This window comes from Buteo buteo, chromosome 16 (assembly GCF_964188355.1).
Source record: "Buteo buteo chromosome 16, bButBut1.hap1.1, whole genome shotgun sequence".
In the NCBI taxonomy this organism is placed as follows: domain Eukaryota; kingdom Metazoa; phylum Chordata; class Aves; order Accipitriformes; family Accipitridae; genus Buteo; species Buteo buteo.
In genome coordinates this window covers 3,536,150-3,563,221 of record NC_134186.1, presented here as the reverse complement: position 1 = coordinate 3,563,221, position 27,072 = coordinate 3,536,150, and the positions used below count along the sequence as shown (strand labels likewise).

General features: G+C 55.6%; 4 protein-coding genes across 9 annotated transcripts; 3 read left to right on the top strand and 1 right to left on the bottom strand.

Annotated features, from left to right (window-relative positions):
* FUCA1 (alpha-L-fucosidase 1) lies at positions 1 to 5,380 on the top strand. The gene is made up of 8 exons (XM_075047414.1): positions 1 to 392; positions 1,154 to 1,288; positions 1,509 to 1,646; positions 2,327 to 2,432; positions 2,871 to 3,071; positions 3,282 to 3,472; positions 4,299 to 4,398; positions 5,083 to 5,380. Exons 1-8 carry the CDS (start codon positions 16 to 18, stop codon positions 5,221 to 5,223), a joined length of 1,389 nt encoding a protein of 462 aa, XP_074903515.1. The 5' UTR covers positions 1 to 15; the 3' UTR covers positions 5,224 to 5,380.
* Positions 5,381 to 6,895: 1,515 nt separating this feature from the next.
* On the top strand, positions 6,896 to 11,947 carry HMGCL (3-hydroxy-3-methylglutaryl-CoA lyase). Of its 2 annotated transcripts, none has more exons than XM_075047416.1 (9): positions 6,896 to 6,961; positions 7,325 to 7,414; positions 7,652 to 7,759; positions 8,182 to 8,277; positions 8,807 to 8,955; positions 9,575 to 9,638; positions 10,019 to 10,207; positions 10,327 to 10,452; positions 10,859 to 11,947. In XM_075047416.1, exons 1-9 carry the CDS (start codon positions 6,911 to 6,913, stop codon positions 10,958 to 10,960), a joined length of 975 nt encoding a protein of 324 aa, XP_074903517.1. In that variant the 5' UTR covers positions 6,896 to 6,910; the 3' UTR covers positions 10,961 to 11,947. The 2 variants fall into 2 exon arrangements, with proteins under 2 accessions (XP_074903517.1, XP_074903516.1); XM_075047415.1 differs by lacking the exon at positions 6,896 to 6,961 and adding an exon at positions 7,161 to 7,255.
* Positions 11,948 to 12,244: 297 nt separating this feature from the next.
* On the top strand, positions 12,245 to 16,519 carry GALE (UDP-galactose-4-epimerase). Of its 2 annotated transcripts, none has more exons than XM_075047407.1 (11): positions 12,245 to 12,349; positions 13,836 to 13,962; positions 14,067 to 14,182; positions 14,468 to 14,581; positions 14,847 to 15,023; positions 15,155 to 15,268; positions 15,355 to 15,421; positions 15,541 to 15,626; positions 15,776 to 15,853; positions 16,070 to 16,184; positions 16,272 to 16,519. In XM_075047407.1, the coding sequence occupies exons 2-11, from the start codon at positions 13,842 to 13,844 to the stop codon at positions 16,325 to 16,327; spliced, it is 1,044 nt and encodes a 347-aa protein (XP_074903508.1). In that variant the 5' UTR covers positions 12,245 to 12,349; positions 13,836 to 13,841; the 3' UTR covers positions 16,328 to 16,519. The 2 variants fall into 2 exon arrangements, with proteins under 2 accessions (XP_074903508.1, XP_074903509.1); XM_075047408.1 differs by having other exon boundaries at positions 12,324 to 12,349; positions 13,783 to 13,962.
* A 1,072-nt stretch (positions 16,520 to 17,591) lies between these two features.
* On the bottom strand, positions 17,592 to 26,864 carry LYPLA2 (lysophospholipase 2). Of its 4 annotated transcripts, XM_075047411.1 has the most exons (11): positions 26,797 to 26,864; positions 25,461 to 25,999; positions 24,334 to 24,439; positions 23,503 to 23,534; positions 22,746 to 22,811; positions 21,879 to 21,926; positions 21,616 to 21,686; positions 21,261 to 21,334; positions 20,981 to 21,082; positions 20,347 to 20,523; positions 17,592 to 20,107 (listed from the first exon to the last, which is right to left on the bottom strand). In XM_075047411.1, exons 3-11 carry the CDS (start codon positions 24,409 to 24,411, stop codon positions 20,057 to 20,059), a joined length of 699 nt encoding a protein of 232 aa, XP_074903512.1. In that variant the 5' UTR covers positions 24,412 to 24,439; positions 25,461 to 25,999; positions 26,797 to 26,864; the 3' UTR covers positions 17,592 to 20,056. The 4 variants fall into 4 exon arrangements, with proteins under 4 accessions (XP_074903512.1, XP_074903511.1, XP_074903513.1 ...); XM_075047410.1 differs by lacking the exon at positions 25,461 to 25,999 and having other exon boundaries at positions 26,797 to 26,853; XM_075047412.1 differs by lacking the exons at positions 25,461 to 25,999; positions 26,797 to 26,864 and adding an exon at positions 25,275 to 25,458.
* Positions 26,865 to 27,072: the final 208 nt, after the last annotated feature.

Genomic DNA, 27,072 nt, shown 5'->3' with positions numbered 1-27,072 from the left:
GTTGCCTCGGTAGCCATGGCGGCGGCCGCGCTGACGTCACGCGGCAGCATGGCGGCCGCCGGCCTGCTCTGGCTGGCGGTCGCGTTGGGGCCGGTGTTGGCCGCGTCGCGCTACCGCCCGGACTGGGCCAGCCTGGACGCGAGGCCGCTGCCTGCCTGGTTCGACCAGGCCAAGGTGGGGGTGTTTGTGCACTGGGGGGTGTTCTCCGTCCCGGCCTGGGGCTCCGAGTGGTTCTGGTGGCACTGGCAGGGCGAGCACCGCGCCGACTACGAGCGCTTCGTGCAGCGCCGGTACCCCCCCGACACCACCTACACGGACTTCGCGCCCCGCTTCACCGCCCACGACTTCCAGCCCCGCGAGTGGGCACAGCTCTTCCAGCGGGCTGGCGCCAGGTCAGCCTCAGGTGCTGGCGGTGGGGGGCGGGGGGGAGATGTTGGGGTCCCTGAGGGGATGGAGGGGTGGTCTGGGGGGTCCCTGAGGGGACAGAGGGTCCCTGAGAGGATGGAGGGGTGGTCTGGGGGTTCCCTGAGGGGACAGAGGGTCCCTGAGGGGATGGAGGGGTGGTCTGGGGGTTCCCTGAGGGGACAGAGGGTCCCTGAGGGGATGAGTGCTGTGCCCAGGGGTCCCTGAGGGGATGAGTGCTGTGCCCAGGGGTCCCTGAGGGTATGGGGGGAGCCATTTCTGGGGATCTGTGAGGAAATGGGGGACCCTGGTCACCAAGTAGATGGAGGAGCCGTGTCTGGGGGTCCCTGAGGGGATGGAAAGGTCCCGAGAGGATGGGGGGGGCTGTGCCTGGGGTCCCCAAGAGGATGCAGGCATCCCTGAGGGGATGGAAGGGCCAAGTCTGAGGATCTCTGAGGGACTGGGGGTCCCTGAGCAGTGCTGGAGATCCCTGAGGGGTCATGCCCAGGATGCTGAGGAGATGGCGGGTGTTGCTGCTTCCTAAACCTCAACTGTTCATTCTTTTCCAGCATTAAAATTCATTAAAAGCCTCTATTATTCTTGTAGTTCCTTCTAAATTTAAAGGGTAATGAAAGAGGGCTCCTCACAGCATGGTTATTCAGTCCCTTGCTTTTTTAGTGACTCGGTTTGCCAGTGAGGCTGGAAAGTATCTTAGGTAGTTCCTTTGATCGAGTACTTTTTTTTCCCTCAGGTATGTGGTGCTGACCACAAAGCATCATGAAGGCTTCACCAACTGGGGGTCACCCGTGTCCTGGAACTGGAATTCTCTGGATACGGGGCCCCACCGAGATCTTGTAGGAGAGCTGGGACAAGCCCTCAGGGAGAGGTATGGCACTGCCAAACTGCTGTTCCTTTCATCTGTGTGCATTGAATTCTCCTGGCTGTTCTTGACAAACAGCGGAAAACGATGAGTTTAGTATCAAGAAAGTAGTGCTTGCAAAGTCATGAAATCTTCTGTGAAATAATAATGCCAGTAATCTAATCTGCGACTGGTTCTTAATCCCTACTGCCAGCCTAACTCTTTCCTCTGTGTTTTCTGTCCTCAGCAACATACGCTATGGACTGTATCATTCTCTGTTAGAGTGGTTTAATCCACTCTATCTAGCTGACAAAGAAAGTGGCTTCAAGACCCAGAACTTCGTTTTAAAGAAGACCATGCCAGAACTTTATGATCTTGTCTTAAAGTAAGAGCTGCAACCAGTTAGGAATCAAGAGCATTTCCTGGTTTCAATACTGTAGAGAAAGACACAAAGTGGATGCAGAGAAGGGAGATAACAAATGTTAGTTTTTGCCAAGGCAAATCTGTTTACTTATCGGTGATGATTTGCGGTAATTAGAAAAGGGGTTCACATTTGCCCTGCGGACAGTCTAATTTGTAGAATAAGGTAGGGACAAATTTTTCATGCAAGAGCAATTCCCTTTAATACTGCCTTTGTGCAGGGTGGCTTTGCAAGTGGAGCAAGCTGCTTAGTATTTAGTAGAGTAGAAGAGCGATTTCACTCTGAATTTACGTCCTTGCCTTGCTTCCCCTTGTTGACAAAAATACAAGACTTGGACACATGTTGCTCAGAATGGCTGTTGTCCCAGGTCAAGAATGTGCCTCGTAATTGCCTTTGTGATGCAAACTTCTGGTTTTTGGAAGAATTGCATCCTTTCTTGAGCCTTGATGAACACATCATTCTTTGCTGCTGCAAGAACCTCACTTAAAGCTTTGAAGCAGAAAGTGATAGCATAAACCTCCCAGTAATGTCAGGCAATATGAAGAGGAAGTGAAGCTGGAGTCTTTGAGACACAAGAAACACAGTGCTTCCTTTGTGGTAGGAGTAAATAAGCCATTTTGAAATAACATTCGTCTCTCTGTTAGATATAAACCAGATTTGATTTGGTCGGATGGAGACTGGGAAGCTCCGGAATCATACTGGAATTCTACCTCTTTCCTTGCCTGGCTTTATAACGATAGTCCCGTCAAGGTATCACTTTCAGCTATCTCTCATGGCCGCTAGCATTTTATGGGTATGTAAGGTCTGGCAGCAGTGAGATATCAATGTGATCAAATCAGAAGCCCGCTTGACAGATGCCAAATGTGCTTTATTCTTTCACAAAAAAAAAGAAGCCTACACTGTGCTCCTATGAGAAGACTCTAGTGTCCTGTACAGCACACACGTGGGAGGCTTAGAGGCCAGGAACCTTGTTGCCTCAACTTCTACCTGAGCGAACAGAGAGAGGTTCTCCCAGAGAGGGATTCAGCCTTCCCTGGAGGATCCTCTCTCCCTTTCCATTGATTACACAGGGGGTTTTAGGTGCTTACCTCCTGACTTGGATGCCTTTGCTAACTTAGGAGGGATGAATGCAAGCTGAAAAGTCCAAGACAAAACATTCTCCCTACTGAGCTGAGTTTCTTCTTTCAGGACACTGTTGTTGTTAATGATCGTTGGTGTAATAACTGCTCTTGCCATCATGGAGGCTACTACAATTGTGCTGACAAATACAAGCCAGGGACCCTGCTAGCTCACAAGTGGGAGATGTGCTCCTCCATTGACAAGCTTTCCTGGGGCTATCGAAGCAACATGAACATTGCCGAGTTAATGGATGAAGCAAGTATCATTGAGGTAAGAAATCTGAAATCAAAATAACAGGTGTGGGGGAGTTACTGAGATTTAGAGCTTTCCTTCATCATCCTACTTGCAGAAAGAGTTGTCATGTGTTTCATACAATCAGGCTGGAGTTAAAGGAGCAGCTGATGAGGACAAAGCCCTCAGGTTTCTTTGTTGTCAGAGGTGAAGATAATGCAATTTGTTACCACAGTTTATCTGTCACAGGAGCTAGTACAGACTGTGAGTTTTGGAGGCAACTACCTTCTTAATGTGGGACCTACAAAAGAAGGGGTGATTGTTCCCATCTTCCAAGAAAGACTTCTGGCTCTTGGGAGGTGGCTGGACACTAACGGGGAGGCAATTTATGAATCAAAGCCATGGAGAGTACAGATGGAGAACAGCACAGACACGGTCTGGTAAGGACTCCGTTGCTCAGACCATCTGGGCTGGGACTTCCAGAGCTGATGTTTCTTTCTTATTTGTTCTTAAATTTGGTACATTCTGAAGTGTTGCCATCAGGTGCAGATGGTGTTTAGGTAATATCCTACAATTGGAGTGCTCAGTTACTGCCCTAGGGTGTTACCTAAGGAATATCTTGCTTGAAAGAAGAGAATAACAATCAGGACTTCATCTATCTTGCGTGATTTGAAAAATAAACAACTCTTCCTTTAAAAAAAATTTGCAAGCTGCTGCTGTCAGGACTGTTTAAGCTGTGGTCCTGGCTAGTTTGAATGTCACAACTGTCATTCATCTAAACACATACAGTTTGTAAATGTAGCGATATTTGCTTTTAAGCTGTTATATAATAGTAATAGTACTAACAGTACCCAACTGTTAGATTTATACTGACTGAGAAAGGCATAGTGAGTCAAGAGCCAGAAATTGCTACAAAATGGAATTATTCTTTTTCCTCAAGTGTGTCCAAGTCTAGAAATGCAGAGCAATTACCAGGATAAGGCAGCGTATCCGCTCTGTTGACCACAAGCTGAGGCAAGGACAGATTGGCAAATGACATTTGCTTTTAGGAAGCACGCACAGACTTTGTTTGGGTTTCATCAGCCAGTGCTGACTGGCTAAATGGTGGGTCCAAAGTGACAGATTTTGGAATGAGGGGAGAGTAGGTGACCCCTGTGTGGTGACAGTGGGCAAGCTGGTGTTGTCGTGCTGTCTGGACAGGTCAAGCTTGTGTCTGGTTCTCTCTGTTATGGGGCTCCTCACCTTGCTGAACTCTTGCTCTCTTAGGTACACTTCTAAGGGACCAGTTGTCTATGCCATCTTTCTGATCTGGCCTCCGGGCAATGTTTTGGAGCTGTCCTCACCCACTCCATCCCCAGCGACACAAGTAAGGAACTTGGAAAAAAGATAGCACACTCAGAGCCCATCTTGGGCACATGTGGGCTGGGAAGGTCCAACCTGACTTCATTTGGAAACTGGGGAGAGTGTGGAAGTTGTCATCCTGTACTTCTTGTTCTGGGTTGCTCTGACCTCCCTCCAGATCCTTGCAGCATCCCAGGTTATTCTCCAGGCTTTAGCTCACTGTTGACACAGAACATTGGAGGGGACTTGCCAGGACAGGCTCATAGTCTGCCATAGAATAGGCAGAGACACTTCTCCCCCAGAGTCTTTTGATCCTATTGACACAGGGAGATGAAGTAAATAACAAGCCTCACACATAGAAGGGATCACTGGTATTGCATCTCAAATTCAAATCAGGTACACTACCCCTGTAATTGTGAGTGACGCAAATGCTAGAGTGCCCTTTGCTCTAAACAAACAGAGGTAAAGCCTTCTCAGTAAAAAAAAAAAACCCACGCATAATGAACTACAGTCAAAGGTTTGGCCCCAAAATATCCCATGTATTATCTTTTGTGCACTGTGAGTGATGGGTGGAAATGTGCAGGACTGCTTTGAGTGTGTGGGAAGTGCTGTACAGAGACTGCAAACATGTTTTGGGTGTACTGGGGTGTTCAAATGAGAAGTACCTGTGTGAGCTACAACTGAGTGTTTCCCCTGCCCTCCTCTGCAGGTGTCGATGTTGGGTTTTTCAGGGACTCTGAAGTGGCAGAAGTCCCCAGGTAAAGGACTGGTCATAACTTTGCCCTACATGCTTCCATCTCCTCTACCTCTTCAGTCTGGCTGGACTGTCAAGCTTGAAGGTGTGAAGTGACGTCTGCAGGAGGAAAGCAGCAATTTCCCTCCGCCTTTCTTTTAAATTGAGTCTTAAGAAGATTTTTCATTTATTGTTGAATAAATAGTTTTTCTCTTAAGAGAATCTCACTTCTAATCCCTTTTGCCTGTAAGCGATCTGTAAGATCAGTGGACCTTGTCTGGCAGCAAAGGACTGACCTCTGCTCAGCAGTGGGAAGCTGGGACATCCTTTGCAGTATTCTGCTGGGATGTGACAGCCCATCGGCCAAACATCTACACTTGGAACAAGAAGGTTTTTTGATATAAAGCTGGGCTTCTTGGCCGATGTTACTGCTTTGCTGCTGTGATTACAGGTGATGATGTTGGACAGACTCAGAGTTGGTGGGAGGCTGAACAGAGTTAGTACAGGGCAGTTAAGAGGACCTGCTTCGGGGTGTCAGGCCAGGCCATGTGGCACCTAGGTATTAGTGCATGAAGCTGCCAAGAGGATGCGTCCTGCCAAGGAGGAGATGAGATGAACGTGTTAATGGTGAAAGAATTTAGACTGGTAGAGCAGCTCACAGGACGTGGAGCAGCGGGAGCAGTGTCCATGTTCATGTGCGTGTCGCCAGCACCGGTGAGCCAGGCTACACACAGCAGCAGGGTCCGCACCTCCCAGGCAGGAGCAGGTCTTGCCACTTCCCTGGCTTAATTACTCATCAAAATTAATTTTGATAACCAGTGTGATACTCTTATATGAGGAATCATGAAGCCTTGCATGTGGTTGGCATGTTCTAATGAAGACCAACCACAGTGCCATCGCAGATTGCTGCGTATGATGTACTTGCATAAAAATAGTTCCTCGATAAGATGCATTGTATTACTTTGGTATTGATTGAAACAATTACGATCACATACTTCCATCACGAATAAATATAATGGAAGCTTGTTGTTTGAAGAGGTCTAGAAGAAATCAGCTGTAGAAAATAATATTACAAATCCATTAACAAACTTTTATTTATGTTCTGGTGGAGACAGCTATAAGCAGGAGAGTTTTTGTTCTTACGTGAATTTAACAGAGGACCCACAGTTCTGAACTGGACCTCTGACTTCTGCTGTTTCAGTGAAATAAGATTTCCTGTGTTGATGTTGAACTCCTCTATAAAGGGTTGAACGATACGTACTTAAATGATGGAACTGCGCATAACAGTGTGTGTTTCTGCAGCACAGTTGTTGTGAAGGCCCCACAATGTTGCGTACAGGCTTTATTTTGTCACTGTGCAATGTGGTGCAAGCAAAATTTGCCAGAACGCTTAGAGTTTAGCACAGACTAAGCCCCAGGGCTGGGACACGTGCTGAGCTGGTGGTGTAGGAGCTGTTACTCAACGGACAAATAACGATCTGTACTGACGAACCTGAGTGGACTTTGGAGAACTGGCACTGACTGCCAGAGACCCAGTTACTCACAGGAGCATCACCCCTGGCTCCGGTGACGACGCTGTTACGAACACAGAGGGGGATAAAAAAAAAATTTAAAAAAAAAGGGACAACGGAGCGATGGCCTTTTTGTCTCCCAGCCCCATCACGCTGGTAACCTCTGGTGCGTGGAGGTGTCCCATCCAAAACAAACACGCCGTGTTTATTTAGCGGCACGAGCCAGCCGAAAAGCCATCCTATAAGTAGGCGGCCCCCGGAGCGACCGGGCAGTGCCGGTGTCGGAGGGAAACATGCCACAGTGCGCTACGGGATCGCTGTCGCGGGACGGCCCGCGGGGACAGGTACGGGTCGGCGTCTCTCTCTCGTAACCCCGACGGCGGCCCGGGAGCGGGCAGCGAGGGCATTTCGCAGCCGGAGGGGACGGGGACGGGGCTCCGCTGCTCCGGCTCCGAGCGTGGGGCGATCCCGGCTCCACGTGGAGATGGCGGTAGCGCCGCTGTCATGTGACCGTGCAGCCACACACGCCCCGCGCCATCTCGGGTCACGTGTGGAGGGCGGGGGTGGTCACGTGAGAGCGGACCAAGATGGTGGCGGCGCGGCGGCTGCTGCCGCGTTGGGCGGTAACGCTGCGGCCGGTGAGCGGGGCCGGGGGGCTCGGGGCTGGGCGGCTTGGAGCTCGGCTGACGTTCTCCCTCTGTCCCCAGGTGAGCGCCGCGGCGGCGGTCGCCGGAGCCTTCCCGAAGCGTGTGAAGGTGGTGGAGGTCGGGCCGCGCGACGGGCTGCAGAACGAGAAGGTACGGGCGGGCCTGGGAGCCCTCAGCCCGTCCCGGTCCCTCTCTGAGGGGGGTTTCTCTAACCAGATACCCGTGAGGTGCCGTTGTGCCCCACTGACAGGGTCGTGGGTTTGTTGTTTTGGTTTTTTTTAAACACCGCTTTTTGATGTTGAAGGCTGAGGGTGGGTGGTTTGCAGTGGTGGAAAAGTTTCTTGTGGAAATAATAACTTCAGGTCGTTTTTCTTTTCTTTTTCTTAGAATGTTGTACCGACACCAGTGAAAATCAACTTAATCAATATGCTGTCAGAGACAGGGCTTCCGGTTATAGAGGCCACCAGCTTTGTTTCCCCCAAATGGGTTCCTCAGGTCAGTATTCAAATGGGATTTACAATTGTATGTTATAAAAATGCCTAATAATAGATAGTAATCCAGTGAAAAGATTCTGCTGGCTCCGAAATCCTTGTTACTGTGGCTTGTAACTGGGCAAGAAGCACCAAAGCCAAATAAAAGAGCTTGCAACATCCCAGGCATTCCCTTTGGACCTGGCAAAAGAGCACATGTGCAGCTCAAATACAAACAACTGGTTGTGCACGTGTTGGCGTTGGCTTGGCTGGGTGACTGAACTATGATCCTTCGCAGGGCGCAATGCTGTTTGCTCTTTAGAGGCCCATTTCTCTTATTCCTAAATATTCCTGTTCCCATTATAAAAAGGAATTTAAAAAATAATTTTAGAATTTGCAGAAGTGGATGTTGTCACCTTTAGAAACCTTTCCGTGTTTACTTTGCAGATGGCTGACCATACTGAAGTCATGCGAGGAATTAATAAGTTGCCTGGTATAAGTTATCCTGTGCTGACCCCTAATCTGAAAGGATTTCAGGCAGCGGTAAGAGATGGCAGCGTCTGAATGCTCACGGTGCCTCATGTGCAGGGTTGTCTACGAAGGAACGTTTAAATCGTGGTTAAGGGTGGGAAATGCAACTTCATTCTGGCAGGCAGCAGTCTCATCTTGTAGTTCCTTTCCAAGGTATCATTTTGTTGGGGAAAGAGAAACCTGTTGTTTGTAATAGAAAACACCTTGATACATTTTCTATCATTTAAAAAAAAAAAAAGTAATCTATTTTAATTGACAGTGATGCTTTCAGTCTTACCTGCATGTCCCACAGCTCTCCTGACTACATCCAGCTGATGTAGCTTTACTGGTGCATCTGTTACTTTACACTTCATCTGAAGACAAACTTGCATGTGTCATCATGCTTTTGCTGTAGAATGAACTGAGAAAAGCATGGGGTTATTTGGGGAAAAATTGGGGAAAAAATATTTTTTACAAAATAAGTAACTGTACTCATGGTTGTGCTTGTCATTTCCCTTGCAAGAGAAGTCAGCTTGCTTTAATTTATGCTTTCTGTTGGCAGGTGGCAGCAGGGGCCAAAGAAGTGGCGATCTTTGGAGCAGCATCTGAGCTTTTCACTAAGAAGAACATCAACTGTTCCATAGATGAGAGTTTGGAGAGATTCAGTGAAGTGATGACCGCAGCGAGAGCAGCCAGCATTCCTGTCCGGGGGTAAGAAGTTCCTGCTGCGAACTTTGCATCGAGCAGGTCGTGTGGAGAGGTGTGACTGCTTGAGTTTATCTCTTTGGAGTCCAGGCCGTACAGTGCTGGGGAGTGGGATTTCTTTTAAACATTACCTTTTTTTGGGGGGTGTCTCTCTACCTGGATGGTAGCAAGCAGTTGTGAGCTCAGTGCATTGAGAAGCATTAATTTGGAAACACCACCACACTAACAGAGTTTCAGATGCTGGCTTGGTGCAAAGCCTGCAGCACTCATGACAGTTTACACTCTTCCATTTGGATTCGCCCTTTGTGTAATTATTCTGTCTTCAGCCTTACCAAATGGTCCAAAATAATACTAGCTTCTTGGCAGACATTCCACATGGAATTGCATAGATCCACAAACCTAGCAGTCCTGTGTACTCTCGTCTTGGCAAATTTTTCATGTCCATGGAAGAAGTAATTGTTGAGTAGTTAATTACATAAGCTTTGTCCACATGACTGATTTTTAGAATATGAAATTAATTCTTCCATTGTATAGAGCATGCAAGATGCAGCACAAGTCCTGACTAATTTGGCCATGATCTTGCTTCAGTTCTCTAGCTAAAAGTACGTATTTTTTTTAATCATAGATACGTGTCCTGTGTCCTTGGATGTCCCTATGAAGGGAAGATTTCTACAGCTAAAGTTGCAGAGGTGAGTTCTTCATAAATATAACCAGAATTTCTGAGAGGTTTTTGCTTCTTGTTCCTTTTGTGGATGGGAATTGGGCACTGGGGGCTGGAGGATGTGTCAATCCATTTAACCAAAGACAGCAGGAAGACCAAGGAAGGTTATAGCTGGCTGCCACCCCAGGGGGGAGGGAAGACTGAGTCTAGCTGCAGTGGACAGGGGAATTCAGGGAGGTGTGGGAACCTGGAGATTTTTGATCTCAGAGAAGAGTCTCCTGGCTGTTGTCCCCATGGCTGTCGTGCTCCAGGGAAGCATGCACTGATTCCTCTGTATGGCAGGTCTCCAGGTCTGGGGAAGGGAATGGCAAAGCTGCCTTTTCAGTAAGCATCTTGGCTTTTGGACAGGTCTCAAAGAAGATGTACTCGATGGGATGCTACGAGATTTCCCTGGGTGACACCATTGGTATTGGGACCCCAGGGAGCATGAAGGAGATGCTGACAGCAGTCATGAAAGAGGTGCCAGTTGGGGCTCTTGCTGTTCACTGCCATGATACCTACGGGCAAGCTCTTGCCAACATCTTGGTAGCACTTCAGGTAAGGTTCTTGCTTTCCTTGAGGTTTTTTTTAGTGCTTGCTTGTGAACCATAGATTTGAGGAGCAGGACCACAGTTTGTCCTTTAAGAGGAGTTTACTGATAGCGGTTTTGTTTGCAGATGGGTGTGAGTGTGGTTGATGCTTCCGTCGCTGGCCTTGGAGGCTGCCCCTACGCCCAAGGAGCATCAGGAAATGTTGCTACAGAGGACTTGGTGTACATGCTGAATGGCCTGGGGATCCACACGGTAAGCGCAAGCAGCTTTTGCCTGGAGCAGCTGAGCCTCCTGCACAATGGCTCTGTTTGGGCTTCAGCAGGAGTTCAAAATTTGGCCCAGGGAGCCTGAGCATAGTGGGTACAGCTGGAGGATCACTCTGGGTCAGCCAGGCCGTGCCTGGGGGCCTTGTCTTGCCACGCTAATCCCACCCCCGCCTGCCTGGAGCGTTTCCTTCTCTCCCTTTTTCAGTGCTCTGCGATTTGACACTCGCTCTCAGAATCACACTAGAGAGCAGCAGGCACTGAGGGCCTCGTTAATGTACCTTTAAAGGCTCCCTCACTCCCTGCTAGTCTCTCCCAGTGATGCCAGTTGTTAGTGGACAGCTTTACGTGGCAGAACCAGTACCAAGGCATGTCGTATCTTTTTTCCCATGAAGGGTGTAGATCTGCAGAAGCTGATGGACACAGGCACGTTTATTTGCAATGCTCTCAACAGACGAACCAATTCCAAAGTGTCCCAGGCATCTTGCAGACTGTGATACTGAATCGCATTTCTCCTTGGATTAAGAAGAAAGCAAGGATCCGGCATTGGCCATGTTTCCCCCTCTGTTCTGCTGCCTCTGATCTTCAGTGCTCCTTCCAGGCTCAGCGCTTGAGAGGAAATGCATAATCCACCAGAATCTATAAAGAAATGAGAAAGCCAAGAAGACTATATTCAACCTTGAAGGTGTTAGCCACTTGCCTTAGAGAAGGGAGGACGTGGGTGGGCTGAGGGAGAAGTAGCGGCTGCAACACTTGCCTTCTCACAGAGAGCTGCGGTCTTTGGCACCAGCTCAGAACAGCATCCGATAACTTGTGCTTCGAGAATGTGTTGCCGTAAACTCCCAGCAGAGGATAAACCACAGCTTTTCCAGTTAGAGCACTTCTCCAGGTCGGGCTTGACCCTTCTTCCTTTCTCTCTCCTCGCTACAAATGTTAAGACTGAAATCGAAAGTCTCCCCTTTGTCATTCACGTGTCAAGGGGCAACCTTGGACCTTCTGTCTCAGCATCTAGGGGTTGTAATAACGGACTGTATCTGTTGTAAGATACTTTTAAATAGTAGGAGTAATTATCACATTATTTAACATTCTAAACTATTAGAAATTTGGTTTAACTAAACCCATTAAAGAGCTTTTGCTGCTCGTTGGGTTCCAAGTGCCTCTTCTACCAGCACTCAATGTGGAAATGCTGCACCATCGTGGGCTGTGGCTGATCCCCTGAGAGCAGACAGCGTGGAACACGCTGATTCTGTACACACATGTACTCCTCACGGTAGACAGGTCCTAGGGAAGTCTCCCCCAGTCTTCTATTTAAAATAATTTATTTAATAGTTTATTTGTGAGACCAGAGACAAGTGCAGAGACCTTGTAGCTGTGTGCTGCACCTTTCTCTGACCTTCCCAGCGTGCTGCATACGGGACCGTCCCTCCGGGTGTCTTCGCATCACTTCAATAAGCTGTAACACTTAAATAAACCGTAACACTGAAATAAGCTGCATTCGGTGAATAAATCGGTGGGTTTCAGCCTGGGGCTCGGCGCCCTCCTCCCGCCGCTAGGGGGCGCTGCGCGACCGGCTGCTCACCGCCCTCCCCGCGGCGCGTCTGGTGTGGCCACGCCCTCTCTCCCCGGCGCGCCAATGGCCGGCCGTCCCTCTACGCTACTCCCCGCCCCGGGGGAGGGGGCGTGGCGACGACACTCCGCGCATGCGCTCCCCACGCGTTTTTTTGTCCCCGCTGCCGCCCTGTAGCAGGAGCGGCGGTGACACGTTTCCATGGGAGAGCGGTGCGCGTGGCACCGCGGGGGGCGGGGAGCGCGGCCGGGCCTTAAAGGGGCCGCACCCGGCGCAGAGGCAGAGCGAGTGCGGCGGCGGGAGGCGGCCGGAGCGGCGGGTGAGCGGCTGGGGGGTACGGGCGGGGCGGGGCGGGGGGCGAGCGGAGGGACATGCTGCCGTGCTCGGCTGTGCCCTCCTTCAGCAGGGAGATCCCCCACCCCGGGTCCCTGAGGTAAAATCCAGCCCCTGAGGTGAATCCAGCCCCTGAGGTAACCCCGGACCCCTGAGGTAAAATCCAGCCCCTGAGGTAACCCCGGATCCCTGAGGTAAAATCCAGCCCCTGAGGTAACCCCGAACCCCTGAGGTGAATCCAGCCCCTGAGATGAATCCAGCCCCTGAGGTAACCCCGAACCCCTGAGGTGAATCCAGCCCCTGAGGTACATTCAGCCCCTCTGGGGCCCCCCAGCCCCACAGGGACCTCCGGTCCTGGCCCCTCAGGTAAGTCCTGGACCTGAACCCAGCCTCCCAGGTGATGTGCAGCCCCTCAGAAGACCCCCGGACCCACAGGCAGCCCCAGTCCCAGCTCCTCAGGTAACTCCCAGCCCCAACCCCAGACCCATGGGTATCCCTGGCCCTGCAGGTAACCGTGTCCCACGTCCACACCCTGTCCCAGAGGCCCCTGCCCTGCCCCGCTGCCTGGTCACCTGCCTGGCAAAAAGCAGCATTATTTTGGCTTTTCAGCCCTTCCCTGCCTGGCTCAGGCTCTGTCTTCCCCTAGAGCTGCCCTCCCTGGCTGCCAGAGGAGCTCTGGGGCCAGCAGCAGACACAGGACAGAGCAGTTTAGGGGTTTCAGTTGGGTTTTCAGCCTGAGACGCAGCTCTGAGAGTGACTAAAGTCACCCAGGGAGGAAACTTACCCTGCGCTGCCTCCACATGCCTTGGTAATAAAGTGGATTCTCCCTTCTTCCCACTGGGCAGGAGCTGCTCTTCAGTTCCAAGGGGTGGGGGCTTTCTCGCAGGTTATTTTCCAGGTTTCCACTCTGTGTATGCCAGCAAATGTCCCTGTAATCTGCAGTGACCCAGTGCCCACCTTCCTGGGAAGCAGGGGTGGAACAGGGCCAGCACTGGGGAGGGAGGCTGGAGGGAGTGGTGGGACTGTTGTAAAGAGGGGATTTCAGAGCTGGAGAAAAAAGGGGGAATAGGTAGAAGAGGGCAGAGCTGATATACCCCTGTGGAGACCACCCAAATTAATACCGTTAAATGATTCCCTGCCCTTGTGCTATGGGGTGAATTAGCCTGAGGGATTTGTGCTGTAGGATATGGGTGACACCAGGACCTTGACTGGATTTAACAGAAAGAACAAGGGGTTTTCCCCAGTATGTGACAAGTGTCAGATAAACTCTCCCTGTCCGGAAGGTGTGAACCACATCGGCAGGGTGTGCTACAACCTGCCCAGCCCATTCCTCTCCGGACGTCATGCCAAGCGAAGGGAGTGCCTAGAGGCAGTGCTGACGTGACAGTGTCCAAGTCCTGCCTGCCCCTTCCCTCCCAGGGCCCCTGACTGCTTCACACAGCGCTCTGCACTGAAGGGCTTTCCTCCCCCAGGGAGCCATGGCAGAGAAGATCCTGGTGACTGGCGGAGCTGGCTACATTGGCAGTCACTGTGTGCTGGAGCTGGCGGAGGCTGGCTATGTCCCTGTGGTCATAGACAACTTTCACAATGCCATCCGAGGTACAGAGAGCCTTCATCCCTTCCTGTATAAGGGGCTCGACCCCTCTCAGCCTGTGCCGGGACCTCTAGCTATCCCAGTGCCTCATCCCCTTCCATCTCCCCAGGGGCAGACGCGCTCCCTGAGAGCCTCCGGCGTGTGCAGCAGATTGTGAACCAGCCCATCCTCTTCCAGGAGCTGGATATCACCAATGAGGCAGCGCTGCAGGAGCTCTTCAGTAAGGTAGGAGCAAGAGCTACAGTGCTCCAAGGTGGCCTCGTGGGCTCTGAGGGGTGAGAGGGGTTTGTGCTGGGGGTGGGAGCCAGGAGGGAAATGTGGACTGCGCAGGAGCTGAGCGAGGAGGACAGTGCTGAGGAAACGCTGTGACCAATGAATGTTCCTCTGGGCCATGGAAACCACATGGGCTGACTGAATGAAACTCCTGGGGAGACTTCTGACTGGTTTCTGCCTGGAGCTTCTGTCTCCTATTGCCGTGGCACTAATGCCGACCTCTTTCTCCCTCTGCAGCACCGTTTCTCAGCTGTGATGCACTTTGCGGGGCTGAAGGCAGTGGGGGAGTCTGTGCAGAAGCCCCTGGAGTACTACAGGGTGAACCTCACTGGGACCATCCGGCTGCTGGAGGTGAGCGGAGCTGGGAGGGCAGTGTGTGGTGCTCGGGGCTACATGGGTGCTGGGTGACTGGTGCTGGGTGTGATCCTGCTCTGTGGGGGGGGCTGTGCTGGCTGGCAGCCTGGTCCCTGTGGTGCTCCCTGTGCCTGGGCCCTGTCCCAGGGGTGTAATGGTGCCTGCATGGTGGGAGCTGCTGCCTGCAGAGGTCTGAGCTGCACAGCTGAGCTGGAGGGTGCAGATCTTGCTGGCTCAGTGACAGCTGGTCCCTGCTCCCCAGACCATGAAAGCCCACGGCGTGAGGAACATCGTGTTCAGCAGCTCTGCCACCGTCTACGGAGACCCCAAGTACCTGCCCCTGGATGAGAACCACCCCGCTGGAGGCTGCACCAACCCCTATGGCAAATCCAAGTACTTCATTGAGGAGATGATTCGAGACCTCTGCAAAGCGGAGAGGGTGAGGAGCTGCCCAAAAGCACGCAGGGCTGGGAACTGAGGTTTTCTCCCACTGGAGCATGCTGGGGTGACCAGGCAGCACTGTGCAGCACTACACCCTCCCCAGGCAGCCATGTTTGTGTGTGTCCCCAGGACTGGAATGCTGTTCTCCTGCGCTATTTCAACCCCATTGGTGCCCACGAGTCAGGCATGATTGGAGAAGATCCTCAGGGGATCCCGAACAACCTCATGCCCTACGTGGCACAGGTACCGCCCCGCTGCAGCCTTTGAGGATCCCCCGGCTCGCAGTGCCTGTGCAGGGCATGGGCTGATGGGGGTCTCCCTGTGTGCAGGTGGCAGTGGGGCGCCGGGAATTCCTCAGCGTGTTTGGGAACGACTACAAGACAGATGATGGAACAGGTACATCGCAGAATGGGTGGAGCAGAGACACCCCATCCCCTGGGGCAGCTGTCGCAGCTCCTCAGCCTGGCTGCACCCTGGACAGGAGGGCTTTGTGCTCACCCTCTGTGTCCCCACAGGTGTCAGGGATTACATCCATGTTGTGGATTTGGCCAAGGGCCATATCGCTGCTTTGAAGAAGCTCAAGGAGAACTGCGGCTGCAAGGTACCAAAGGGGCCATTGTCTGGGGTGCTGTCAGCCCTGCTAGGGCTGGGCCAGGGCCAGGCTTTCACAGCCCTAGGGGAGCTAAAAGGGGGCCTGGCCCTTCTCCCCTTCCAGAAAAAGCTGACTTATGTCCCTTATCCTCCTCCCAGATCTACAATCTGGGTACAGGCACCGGTTATTCCGTCCTCCAGATGGTCCAGGCCATGGAGAAAGCCTCGGGGAGGGAGGTAAGGTCTGACTCAGAGCCTGCAGGGCCACCAGCACAGAGCCAGCTGCTCCCACAGGCTTCCCTTCGCCACCCCAAGCCATCACTGCCGCAGCAGCCCCTGTGCCTGTGTCTGTGGCAGCCACTGGCATCGTTCCCTGAGGTCCTGGGCCTCAGACAAGTCCCCTCTGCTGGGCCCCAGGAGCCCTCAGACCCCACGGTGCTGCTTTCCCTGCAGATCAAGTACAAGATCACGGGCCGGCGGGAGGGAGATGTGGCCTCCTGCTACGCCAACCCAGCACTGGCCGAGCGTGAGCTGGGCTGGAAAGCTGCCTTTGGCCTGGACAAGATGTGTAAGAGCATCCCCTTCCCCGGCACGCCGTGTGCTGTCGGCTGCCCCCCTCCTGGCCCACCCCTCACCGCCGTTCTCCCTGTTGCAGGTGAGGACCTGTGGCGGTGGCAGCTGCAGAATCCCACAGGCTTCAGCAAGAACTGAGCTGTGGCCCAAGGGCTCGCCTGGCTGCTGTGGGTTGCTCTGGGCCAGCTCTGCCTGCCTCTCCAGCGAGACTGTGATCATCCTGGGTGCAGTTCCAGCTCCCTCTCCTGCCTCTTGCGTGGGGCAGGAAGGCAGGAGCATCCCCAGCCTCTCTACTCCTCATCCTCATTCCCCCAGGTCCTTTGCATCTCATAGAGCAGAAACGCAAGGAAGAACAGAGCCGGGGCCCAGCTTTGGCACCCAGGGCACAAAATCTCCTTGTGGGAATGCACAGGGGCTGGTGCCAGCCCCAGCAGGGAGAAGGCGCTTGGCTGGGCTCTGCAGCCACTCTCAGAGCTGCTCCTGGGCCTTCCCTGTGCTCTGGGAAGTGGCCACCTCCAGCACCCAAACAAGCGAGTCCTGTCGAGCCCAAATTGCAGATGAAACCACCCATTCCCTGCTGCCCCCAGCCCCCAACCTGCCCAGCTCGGGGAGCAGGGGTGGTTTCCAGTCTTGGTGGGGGAAAGCCGGGGCACCCACTGCCCCCTGCCCTGGGCAGGGAGAGGGCTGCTGAGCTGCTGAGCACCTACCTCATGGCCTCGGGCCCCAGGAACCCCCAGACCCCCGCACTCCTGCAGGGACCAGTCACATCCTGAGGCCACCATGGCTCATTTCCCCAGCCCAGCTCCCCAGGGCGAAGGCCCTAATGGCTGCCAAGGGCTTCCCCCCCCTCCTTTTCCCCTGCACCCCCCCCAGCATGGTTTTGGGGACCAAGTCTCATCTCCTACATATTCCTGCTGAGCCAGAGGAGCTCCTGCCCATGGCTGTGCCAGCCCTGGGCATGGCCAGCCTCGCCAGGCTGCACGCAGCCCCTCTCCACCGCTGCCATTAGATTTGGCTGGTGCCTGGTTTTGCTTCCACGTTGCCTGTGGCAGCCGCTTCCATAATCACGTTGCCAAAGGCTTCCCGGGAGAAGGCTCTGCTCAGCTGTCAAATACTGGTCCTATTTATTGCTGGCAGTTCTAACGGCTTCATTAGGCAGTGATGACGCAGTCAGCCCGGTTTGCTGTCAGTTGGATTAATAACTTATGCTACTAAATTATGAATTGAGCTTTTGATTTGTTTTTAAATAAACTTTCTTACTTTCTAAGTGGCAGCTCTGTTCTGCTTCCACTCAGCCATAGCTGCTGCCCCTGGGGCCTCGTGCTAATCTGCTCCCCCCGAACCTCCGTTACAGAGGTGCTGACGGCGCTTCCTGCCCGGCCACAAATGACGCCAACTCGGCTCTGGGAGAGGCTTATGATTTATTTAACCTTGTTTCCGACTCTGTGGAACACACACACAAAAAAACCCCAAACATTTACAAGGAAGACAAAAGAGAGAGAAGAAGAAAAAAAAAAAGCTGTATTGAGGAATGGAGAGAAGCCATTCTCCCTCCCGGGTCCTCAGCACGGCCCCGGCCAGGCACGTGCTGCTCAGGCGGGGAGCGAGCAGGAATGCTCTGCAAAGGGGCCAGCGTGGCCACGAGTCCTGGGCCCCCGCTACGCACACGGTTCCAGTTCACAGTCAAATAGGTCAGTCTGTCCGTCCGCCAGCCCTCAGGTAACCTCTGCAGGGAGCTGCATTCCCGTCCCAGCCAGCCCCTCTCGCCTCCCCACCAGCCGAGCGCAGGGAGGGGAGGACACAGCAGCTTTAAAACAAAAGTAGAAGAAACAGCAGGACTGAACCCCAAGCAAGGGGAAGAGCTGGGCTCCCCCCAACACCAGCAGCAGGTTTGCTGGTTTAAGACTTCCTAAAAGGGGAGGGGGGAGAGAAAAAAAACCAAACCCCAACCCAAAATAACCCAAGAAACCAACCAAGGATGGGTCTGACAGATCCGACTCTCCGGAGAGCGGGTTATTGCTTTGCGCATCCCAGGCGGGGAGGGCACGGCTGGAGCAGAGCTGCTGGCATCGAGCCCCCCCCTCCTCGCTTGCCCCCCCAGAGCAGCCCTCACCCTCCGGAAGATGCCGGCCCCGGCACCGCGAGCCCGGCCACGGGGCACCGAGCAGAGGGTCTGCGGGTCGAGGGGCCGGACAGGGCATCAACCCACACAGAGCCGGAGCACGCGGGAGGGAGCAACGGCCCTTAGGCTAGGTGGGTTTTGTGGTGTATTTTTTTTTAAAAGACATGTACAGCTCCAGCCCCGAAGGGCCCAACAGTGCTGTGGGCTCAGCCCATGGAGGAGAGGCGAGGAGAAGGGCAGCGCTGCTCAACAGCAAGTGCCCTCGGCCCTGCGGGAGGGGAGGGGGGGCGGCCAGAAGCCCACCCGCGGAGGCGACATTCGGGGCCCTGTGCCCGGGGACCCGCTCTGCTTGGTGGGGACAGGCCAGGCCCCGTGCCCCAGCCAGCCACGGCACGGCCAGGCCACCGCTCGAGAGAGGACAAACCTTGGCTGCAGCCGGGCACGAGGGAGCCCGGGGAAACCTTTGATTGTACACGGAAAGGCCAACAGAGCCCACAGCCCTGGCCCTGGGAAGCACGGAGACCCCCGTGCTGCCCTGCAGGATGGGGTACAGCTGTACCCAGGTGTTAGATGCTGGTGAGATGATGGCTGGGAGCAAACCTGCTTCCTCCAGCTGTGCCAGCCTGGGCCAGGAGCCATCCCTGGGGGTCAGGGGGACCTCTCCTCGCCTCTCCTCTCCTCTCCCTCCCCAAGCCAGCCCAAGTCCAAAGGGAAGGAGAAGTAGCAGCAAGAGAGACGTTAAGGACCGGGCCAGCGCCGGGCAGGCTCCATGGCAAAGCTGCTCGGACGCCAGCTGTAAACGGCAGCGCTTTGGGACTCGGTGGGCGCAGAGCTAGGCCGAGGGAGGGACAGATGCCTCTGGGAGCCCTTACTGGGCTGAGGAGGAGATTGTAAAAGCAACAAGAGGAGGAGGAGGAGAAGGAGGCGATTATCTCGAGGAGGGCTGAGCTGCCACAAGCCGATGGCTGAGGCTGCTGGAACGCGGGACGAGCCCACCGGGGAGTGTGCGTGTGTGACAGGGCGGGGGCCGGGGCCCCGAGCGAGGAGGTGCAGGAGCTGCGTGGAGGCCTTTCTGCCAGCCCCAGGGAGACGGGGCAGCCTTTGGCGGTACCGGCCCAGAGCAGAGCCTCTCCCCTGGGCCTCGAGGTGTTCGCAGGAGAGTCCCGGGTTCCTGAGCTCTGATTGAAAACCCGTGAGTCACCTGAACGGAGGCCGAAAGCAGCCGCAGAAGAGGACGGGCCGAGGGCAGAGGAGGAGCACAGGCTGCTCTGGGTCACAGAGGGTTCCAGAGGGTGCCCCAGCCCTGCCCTGTGCCCGCACCGCTCCTCCCGCCGCACGGGGACACATCCCACCCCTAATACTGTTAGAAAAAAAACCAAACCCAAACGCAACAAAAAAACCTCACCCGCGCCGTGCCAGACCCACACACTGCGGTGCCTGAACAGGGAGTCGAGGGGATGGTGACCCCCACAGAAACCACTCGGAGCAAGAGGAGGAGAGAAAAGGCCACTCGAAGACTCGCCTTAGACAGCTCCGATCTCAGCTCCGAGAGCAGCAGGGAGAGACGGGGCACACCCAGCCGGAGAGGACGCAGTGCGAGGAGACGGGAAGAGGCGGGGGCCGGGGGTGCGGCGGGAGGTGCGGTGGGGTGCCATGGCTTCCGTTTGCAGCGGACGGGTCACGGGGGAAAGATCAGTGGGTGCGACCTTGGTGTCCTTCCCTGCGACAGTCTCGATTGGCTCCACTTAGATCCGGGGCAGCAGCTTCTCGATGAACTCCTTCACCGCCATCATCTCCTGCGGAGAGCACAGAGCCCGTCACTCCGGCGCTCCTCAAGGGCCATGCCTTGCCCCAAACGTGGGGGCACGAAGGCTGTGCAGCCTCCCCGGAGTGAATCAGGGAACAAACACACATCCTGTGGGTTCTGGACTCAGCAATGTCCCTGCCCTGCCTGACCCACTGCGCCGGGGTCAGTCCCAAAGGCGAGACCAAGCCCTGAAGGTCCCATCCCCTCTCTCTGCCCCGAGGCACTGACCTGAGGACAGGAACTGTGCATCACGCCGGGGTAGGTTTTGAACTGGACCTTGGTGGGAGTGACAACAGATTTCAGCTTTTCAGCAGTGAGGGCCCCAAAGCGGACTGGGATCATGGGGTCCATCTCCCCGTGGCACTGCAGGATGGCGATGTCCTTGTTCACGCCGTTATTCGCCGCCTGCAGCAAGGAAGGAAGCGCTCAGGGGTGCCCAGGAGACTGGATGCCAAGCGGGGAACAGGGCAGGTGCTTTATCTGCATCCCCATGCCCATCACCTGGCAGCTCCCCTCCTCAAGAGGGCTCTCGGAAAGCTGTTCACACAGCACCTACTGCTCTGCCACCAAATGCCTCCTCCCACGCTGCCACCAGGATCGAGCTGCTGCCCAGCGGGTGTGAGGAAGCCTGGGGAGCAGATCGGCTCGCAGATGCCCACACCAGATTGGTGGCAGAGCCCTGATCTCTGCTGTGCCCTCGCCCGCTCCGGGTCTCAGGAGCAAGGACACAGGATTAAGCCCCCGCCACGGGCACCTCGTGCCTCCCACAGACCCAAGCTCACTGCAGCAAACTCTGGAGGAGAAAATCCACCCCCCACCAACCCTCCCTGCAGACACGCATGGCGGCAGCAACGCAGGGTACCTGTGGGAAGGCCTTGTGCAGCGGGAGCCAGCAGCTGAGCGCCACGATGCCAGCCAGCTGGTGCTGGCAGGTGAGAGCCGTGTACAGCGACAAGGCACCACCCTGCAGCAGGGGAGGAAAGTCTGTTAGTGCCGGAGCAGGGGGATCGGCAGCTCTGGGATAACCCAGCATTCACCCGCCTCCTCGCCAAAGACACTCCCTTCGAGGGGTGTTTTCGGAGGGCGAAGAGGGGTCCCAACCCTCAGTCTGCTCCACCTCAGCCCCCTGCAGCCCAGCTCACCTGTGAGAAGCCCCCCAGGATGATGCGGTTGGGTGGGATCCCGTTCTTCATCTCATGCTCGATAATTGCTTTAACTGGAAGAAGACAGAGAAATAGGGTCAGTAGAAGGTGGAGGGGGGGCTGAAGAGCATCACCCGAGGCCTGGGGGTGCAGACAGGACACTCAGCACATCAGGGAGAGGCAGGTGCCAGAGGTCCCATGGACTGAACACACTTGGCTTTAGCCAGGAAGCAGGTGGGCTGGGATCACAGGAGAGCAGAAAGGAAGGAGAGGTGGAAAGAAGACATCCGCTTCTGTCCCAGTGAGGGAGAGGTGCCCAGGAGCTCAGCACTTTCCCCTCCCCAAAGTCTCTTACTGTTTTCTGCAGCTTTCTTGATTCCAGCTTCATCCTCAGGTGCATCCGGAGTCAACCCCATCAGGTCAAACCTGGGAGAAGCAGCAGGGTCAGCCCCAAACCTCTGCCAGCACCCAGGGTGTGGGGAGGCAGGAGCTGGGTGTGCTCTGCCCTTCCCCTGACTCCTACAGGGCAGCGGATTTTGCCTCCTGTCCCCTTCCCCCCACTCCCCAAAATACACCCCCAAAAGGGTCCCACCCACCACTGCCACCCAAAGCACTGACCAGGAGGGCATAACCATCTTCATGTTGAGGGTCACGGGGATCCGGGGCCTGGAGAAAAAACAGTTTGGGTGTTTTAGTTTAAGCGCAAGAGAAGCAAGTCCGAGCCGAGGGGAGCGGGGTGACCGGCCCTCCCGCCTGCAGCTGCAGGACGAGGCTCCCAAGGGACAGCAGCAGGTCAGCGCCACCAAACCCAGCCTGGGGGCTGCAAGGTGACCCCAGGGATCAACCGCGAGCCCCGAGCAGATCCCAGCTGAGCTGGCAGCTCCAGGGCATTGTCAAGCAGCCTGCCTGGGGAGGAGAGCACCTGGGTCCCTCTCCTGTTTTGCTGCTGCTGAGCCAGGAGATGCTGACGGAGCAGCTGCCTCTGCTGCCGAAATGGGACACCGGGAAGCCGAGGCCCTGCTGCTGGGGACGCCACTGCGGGCCGAGCCCTCCCTGCTCGGTGAGTGCCCCCCCTGCATGGGCTGCTATCCACCCTGGGGACACATTGGGGAGTGTTTCCCTCCCTTTCTGCTGAGTGCCCTCCTGCCTGGGGAACGGGGAAGGAGCTGTGGTGCTTTTTGGCTTTCGCTGCAGCCATCGGGGAGAGGTGGAGGGCAGGAGGGGGGAAGAAAACAGACTCAGAGCAGCAGCTCCCACGCTGATCGGCTCTGTGGGAAACGACTCTGCCTGCAGGCAGCAAATGTCAGGGCTGGGGCCCTGCACGAACTGGCCACAGCAGGAGAGCAAGCCTCACTGCACAGCCCTGCGGGTAGGTCAGGGCACAGGCCACCGTCTGCCTCTCCGAACAGTCTTGGCAGCGGGCACCAGTGTCACAGCCCACCCAGGCTCCCCAAGGCCCCTTCCCGACGCAAGGATGGCACTTACGCGTGAGGGCAAATATATTTCACGTAGGGGAGGCGGATGGAGGAGAGAGCGTCAGCCCAGCTGTGCCTGGGAAGAGAGGAGAGGAGGAGTTCAAGGCTTGCCTTAGCACTTTGGAGGATGCTGGCGAAGGTGAGGGATTTCCCCCAAGGACAGGTTTCCTCCAAGGCTGCTGGCCCCCTGCCCTGACATTACTTTACCAGCTCCTGCCCACCCCGGCAGCCTGAAGCCCAATGTGAATCCCCGGCACAGACCTCCTCTGCGGCAGGGCAAAGGCGGCACACAAAGCCCTGCAGCTGGAGGCAGAGGAGCTGCTAGCAGCAAGGGAGGAGGGAGAATCTCCTGCGCAGGGAGAAACCTTTTGTTACTGCTGTATCTCACGCTGTCCTCTAAGGTGGCCTTGCACATTAGAGCGATGCACTCGCATAGACACAACCCAACTCCTCCCAGCCCTCCCAAGGACTGGAAAAACCGCAGTGCTTATCTGCTTGCCTTAAAGAAAGCAGAAAATCAAACCCGCAGGAGGCGGGGGGCTGCCAGGCTGCCGGGATCATAAATATTCAAGTGCAGACAGCTGCTGGCCGGCAATTCCCTGTGAGGGTGGCGCAGGCACAGCTATCGGACCGAGCTCAAAGCCCCAGACAAATCTCAGAGCTGCCCCTGGGGAAAGCAGCATCGGTGCTTGCAGCAAACGGCCGGACCCGGGTCTGCTTTCAGCAAACCACGCGTCACAGCCAGAGCCAGCTCCAGGAATACTCACCCTGTGTCTCCAAGGCCATGTAAAAAAATGACCTGTTAAATTAAGCAGAAAAACAAAAGAATTAGCTGGTGCGACAGCCGGTGCCCTGGGAGAGAGGCAGGGCTGGGCTCGCAGGGAAGCAGCAAAAGGCCACTTAGTCACTAACTAGAAGAGACTCTAACAGGCAGAAACTAGCTGATGCTAATGACACAGCTTTGAGCATGACGGATGGGTGGAACAGGTACATCATCGTTATCGTGCCACAGAGCCTGCTGTCACAGCCAGGTCCGTGGGCGTCATCGGCCCCTTGGCTGCCCAGCAGAGCAGAGGGCCAGGGGACAATGGATCATCCCGCCAGGCTGCATGGCAACACGCTGAGCGGAGGCCGAGCCTGCCAAGAACTCACGAAACCCATCCCTACAGGCTTTTCATCTAAGGCTAGAGCAACCCCTAAGCAATAGGGAGAAGAGGGAAGGCAGCCTGCTGAGCCCCAGGGAAGGGCAGAGGATTTTCTTTGGGGGATTTGGCTTTAAAAGCTTAAATAGCCAAATCAGATCTAACTCCCACTGACTTATCTGCAGGTCAAGCCTAGCTGTGAGGCTGCACCCGTGCTTCCACGCTGGACCAAGCACCAGAAACGAACAGCCCAGCCCAAAGGGCAGTTACTTTTCCCCAGTAAGACAAGACCTTGCTGGTCCTGCATCCCCTTTGATGTACCAGGATGCACATCTGAAGAGCTGAGGGATTACAGGTTCAGCTCATGGCCCCTCTGAACCCCATGGAAGCAGCTCCTCATTTTCAAGATTGCTAAAAGGGAAGAAGCAGGTAAGGCAGGAGGGGTCCGGCCCTTACCGCGGCAGTCTCCCGCTCTGCCCCTGAGACAGTCACTGCATCAGCGAGGAGGGGGACAGACATGTTGTTACCACACATACACCGAGAGGGACTCAGACACTGGCACCTGCAGGACAGAGGGACAAAGGTAAGGCAGGAAAATAAACCCCTCTTACCCCTTGGCAACTATTTGCACCAGAGGGACCAGCTATTCGGAGGAAAATTAAAGAGTACATGAAGGCTTTGATGTTTAAGCCCTTGGGACAGCCCCACTCCATCCCTGGCCCAGCAACGCCAGAGAGCCAGGAAGCAGCAAATGATTCCCACATCGCAGCACCAGATGCGTGCGAGCAGGGATGCGTGCGTAGGGTGTTGGAAGTGTTAAAATTAGCTCTTTCTGTTACACCTCAAAGCCAAAGTTATTTCTGTGACTGTAACGATGTGGGCAGAGGGCGGCCGGGCGGCGTGCAGCCTCAGCGTCCCTTCCCGGCTGCCAGCGGAGCCAAGGAGAAGCCTGACCCACATCTGCTCTGATGGCGAAGCAGGAAACGCCAGCCCTCCGCATGCAACAACACAAGCTTTACAGCACTAATAAAAGGTCCAGCCCTCTTTTATGGAGCTGTTTAGGGATAAACCGGAGCGTTCAGGCGCTGGCCTGAGACCCAGCCCTACGCTGCCTCCCAGAGCCTGCGTCCCCCCCCAACGATGGCATCCCTGTCCCTCCCCGATGGGCAGCCAGCCAGGGCCACCACCTCTGTCCCCACCACAACAGCCTCCTGCCAGCACAAAGGGCTGATTGTCACCTCCCAGATCCCTGTCACCTGCAGAATGAGCAGCTCCAGCAGAACTAACACCCCCGCGACACCACCTTCAGACGCGACAGTCGATGGTGTTTGTTCCCAGTCCCGTGCAAATCACTAAAACTACCGCTCCTCACGTGACAGGCCCTAACTGCCACTTACCGTCCAGGACTAATTAGATCGGAGCACGCTTACAGCACTGCCATCATCTCCCGGGAGCAAGATCAGCCCCCCGTGGTCTGCCTGACTCTTCACATCTCACGGCAAGCACCACCCCCAGAGGGTTTCAGATGGCACGGGACCACCTGAACCCCCCAAAACTCCCGGTGCCCCGGCAGACAGCCTTACCCAACAGAAACAGCCGCCTCCTCTACCAGCTCGGGCCAAGACCCGCCCGACTCGTTTCACCAACTGTTCGTCAGCTGTTTGCCCGACTCAAATAAAAACACCGGGAACAACAAGCTCCTCGGGTCTGGCGAACCTCACAGACGCACAGCCCACGTGCTCGTGTGTACTCCAGGGTCAAAGCAACCAGTGAGGAAAAACAGCACCTGCCAAAAATCCTGGCGAGAAGAGCCATAAATAAAAGCATCTTCCATGACAGATGGAGATGCTGAAACGTGCTCCCTGAGCAGACACAGGCTCACGTCTTTGCCTTATTCACAGTGGATTCAGGGAAAGGAGGGGTTTCGAGGGTCAAGGCTGCCCGAAAAAAACCACGAGTCACCCGTGGAGACACCCGAGATTTCTCTGGGGTGTTTCTGCCCCACTCCTGGGGTATCTACAGGAGGGTCCAGGGCTCCTGCCACAAGAACAGCTTGAGTAGAGGCAGCCGTGAGGCCAAAACATAACACGGGAAGGATAAAGCCCCTGAAAGGGGTCTGTGCCTGAAAAAAAAAAGCACGCACACACACAAAAAAAGACGAACTTTTGAGAGATCTGCGTCCGATTCCAGCTGTTTCCGTAGCAGCCCCAGAGCTATCACACCCCTCACCCACGAGAGCGACACCAGCGGGAAACCCACGGCCGGGACCCGGCGTTACGCGTCGTCAGGAGGGGAGCAAATCGCTAATTGTTGTTTTATTAACGTGGCCCGGCCTTTCCCGCTCCCGCAGGCCCAAAACCAGCCGGTGGCGAAGCGGCACGGAACCGGTGAAGGGAGAGAAAGGCAACAGGAGGCTGGAGAAATCCCGCCTGCCCCGGTTGGAAGGAGAAACCCAATTTTTGGTGGAAATGTTGGGTTTTTTTTTTTTTGGGGGGGGGGGGGTCCTAAAGGCTGAGCAGGGCGGGGGGGGGCTGGAGGGTTCGTACCGACCCCCGGGAAGCCCGTGGGCGTGGGAGGAGGTGGGTTTGGGGCGGGAAGGCGGTTCCACGCTAGGTGGAGCGGCCCGGTTACCGGCGCCCCCGCCGCCCCGAGTAGGAGGCCGCAGGGCGCCGGGACCCGCCACCGGGGGGGGGAGGAGGGGGGCAAAGCCCCGGATCTCCGGCCTCTCTGACGGGGCCCGCCGCTGCACCAGCCGGTGATCTACCGTCCCGCTCCCCCTCCCCCTCCTCGCCCCCGTTCCGTTAAACACCCCGGCAGCACCCCGGGGAAAGGCGGTCCCCCCCTCCCTCAACCCCATCCCAGCCCTCAGGGAGCGCCCCCCCCCCCCGTCCCCTCCCGGTGGTACGTCCCGCCCCGCACCTCTCCCGCGGAGCCCGGCGCGCGCTCTCCTCCTGGCTCCCCCGACGCGCTCCCACCGGAACTTCCGGCCGCCGGGTGGCGGTCGGGGAGTTCAGCGCGGCGGAAGTGACGCATTACCCGTCCCTCAGGGGGGCAGCCATTTTCGTAGAGGATTCCGCTCAGGGCAGAGGCGAACGCGGCGGGACCGGCCACTGTCCCCCTCGACGTTACCACAGCGGGCCGCTTCCCCCTCCCCACCGCCTCCCTGCCCTTCTCTGCCGCCGCTCAGGCACCGAG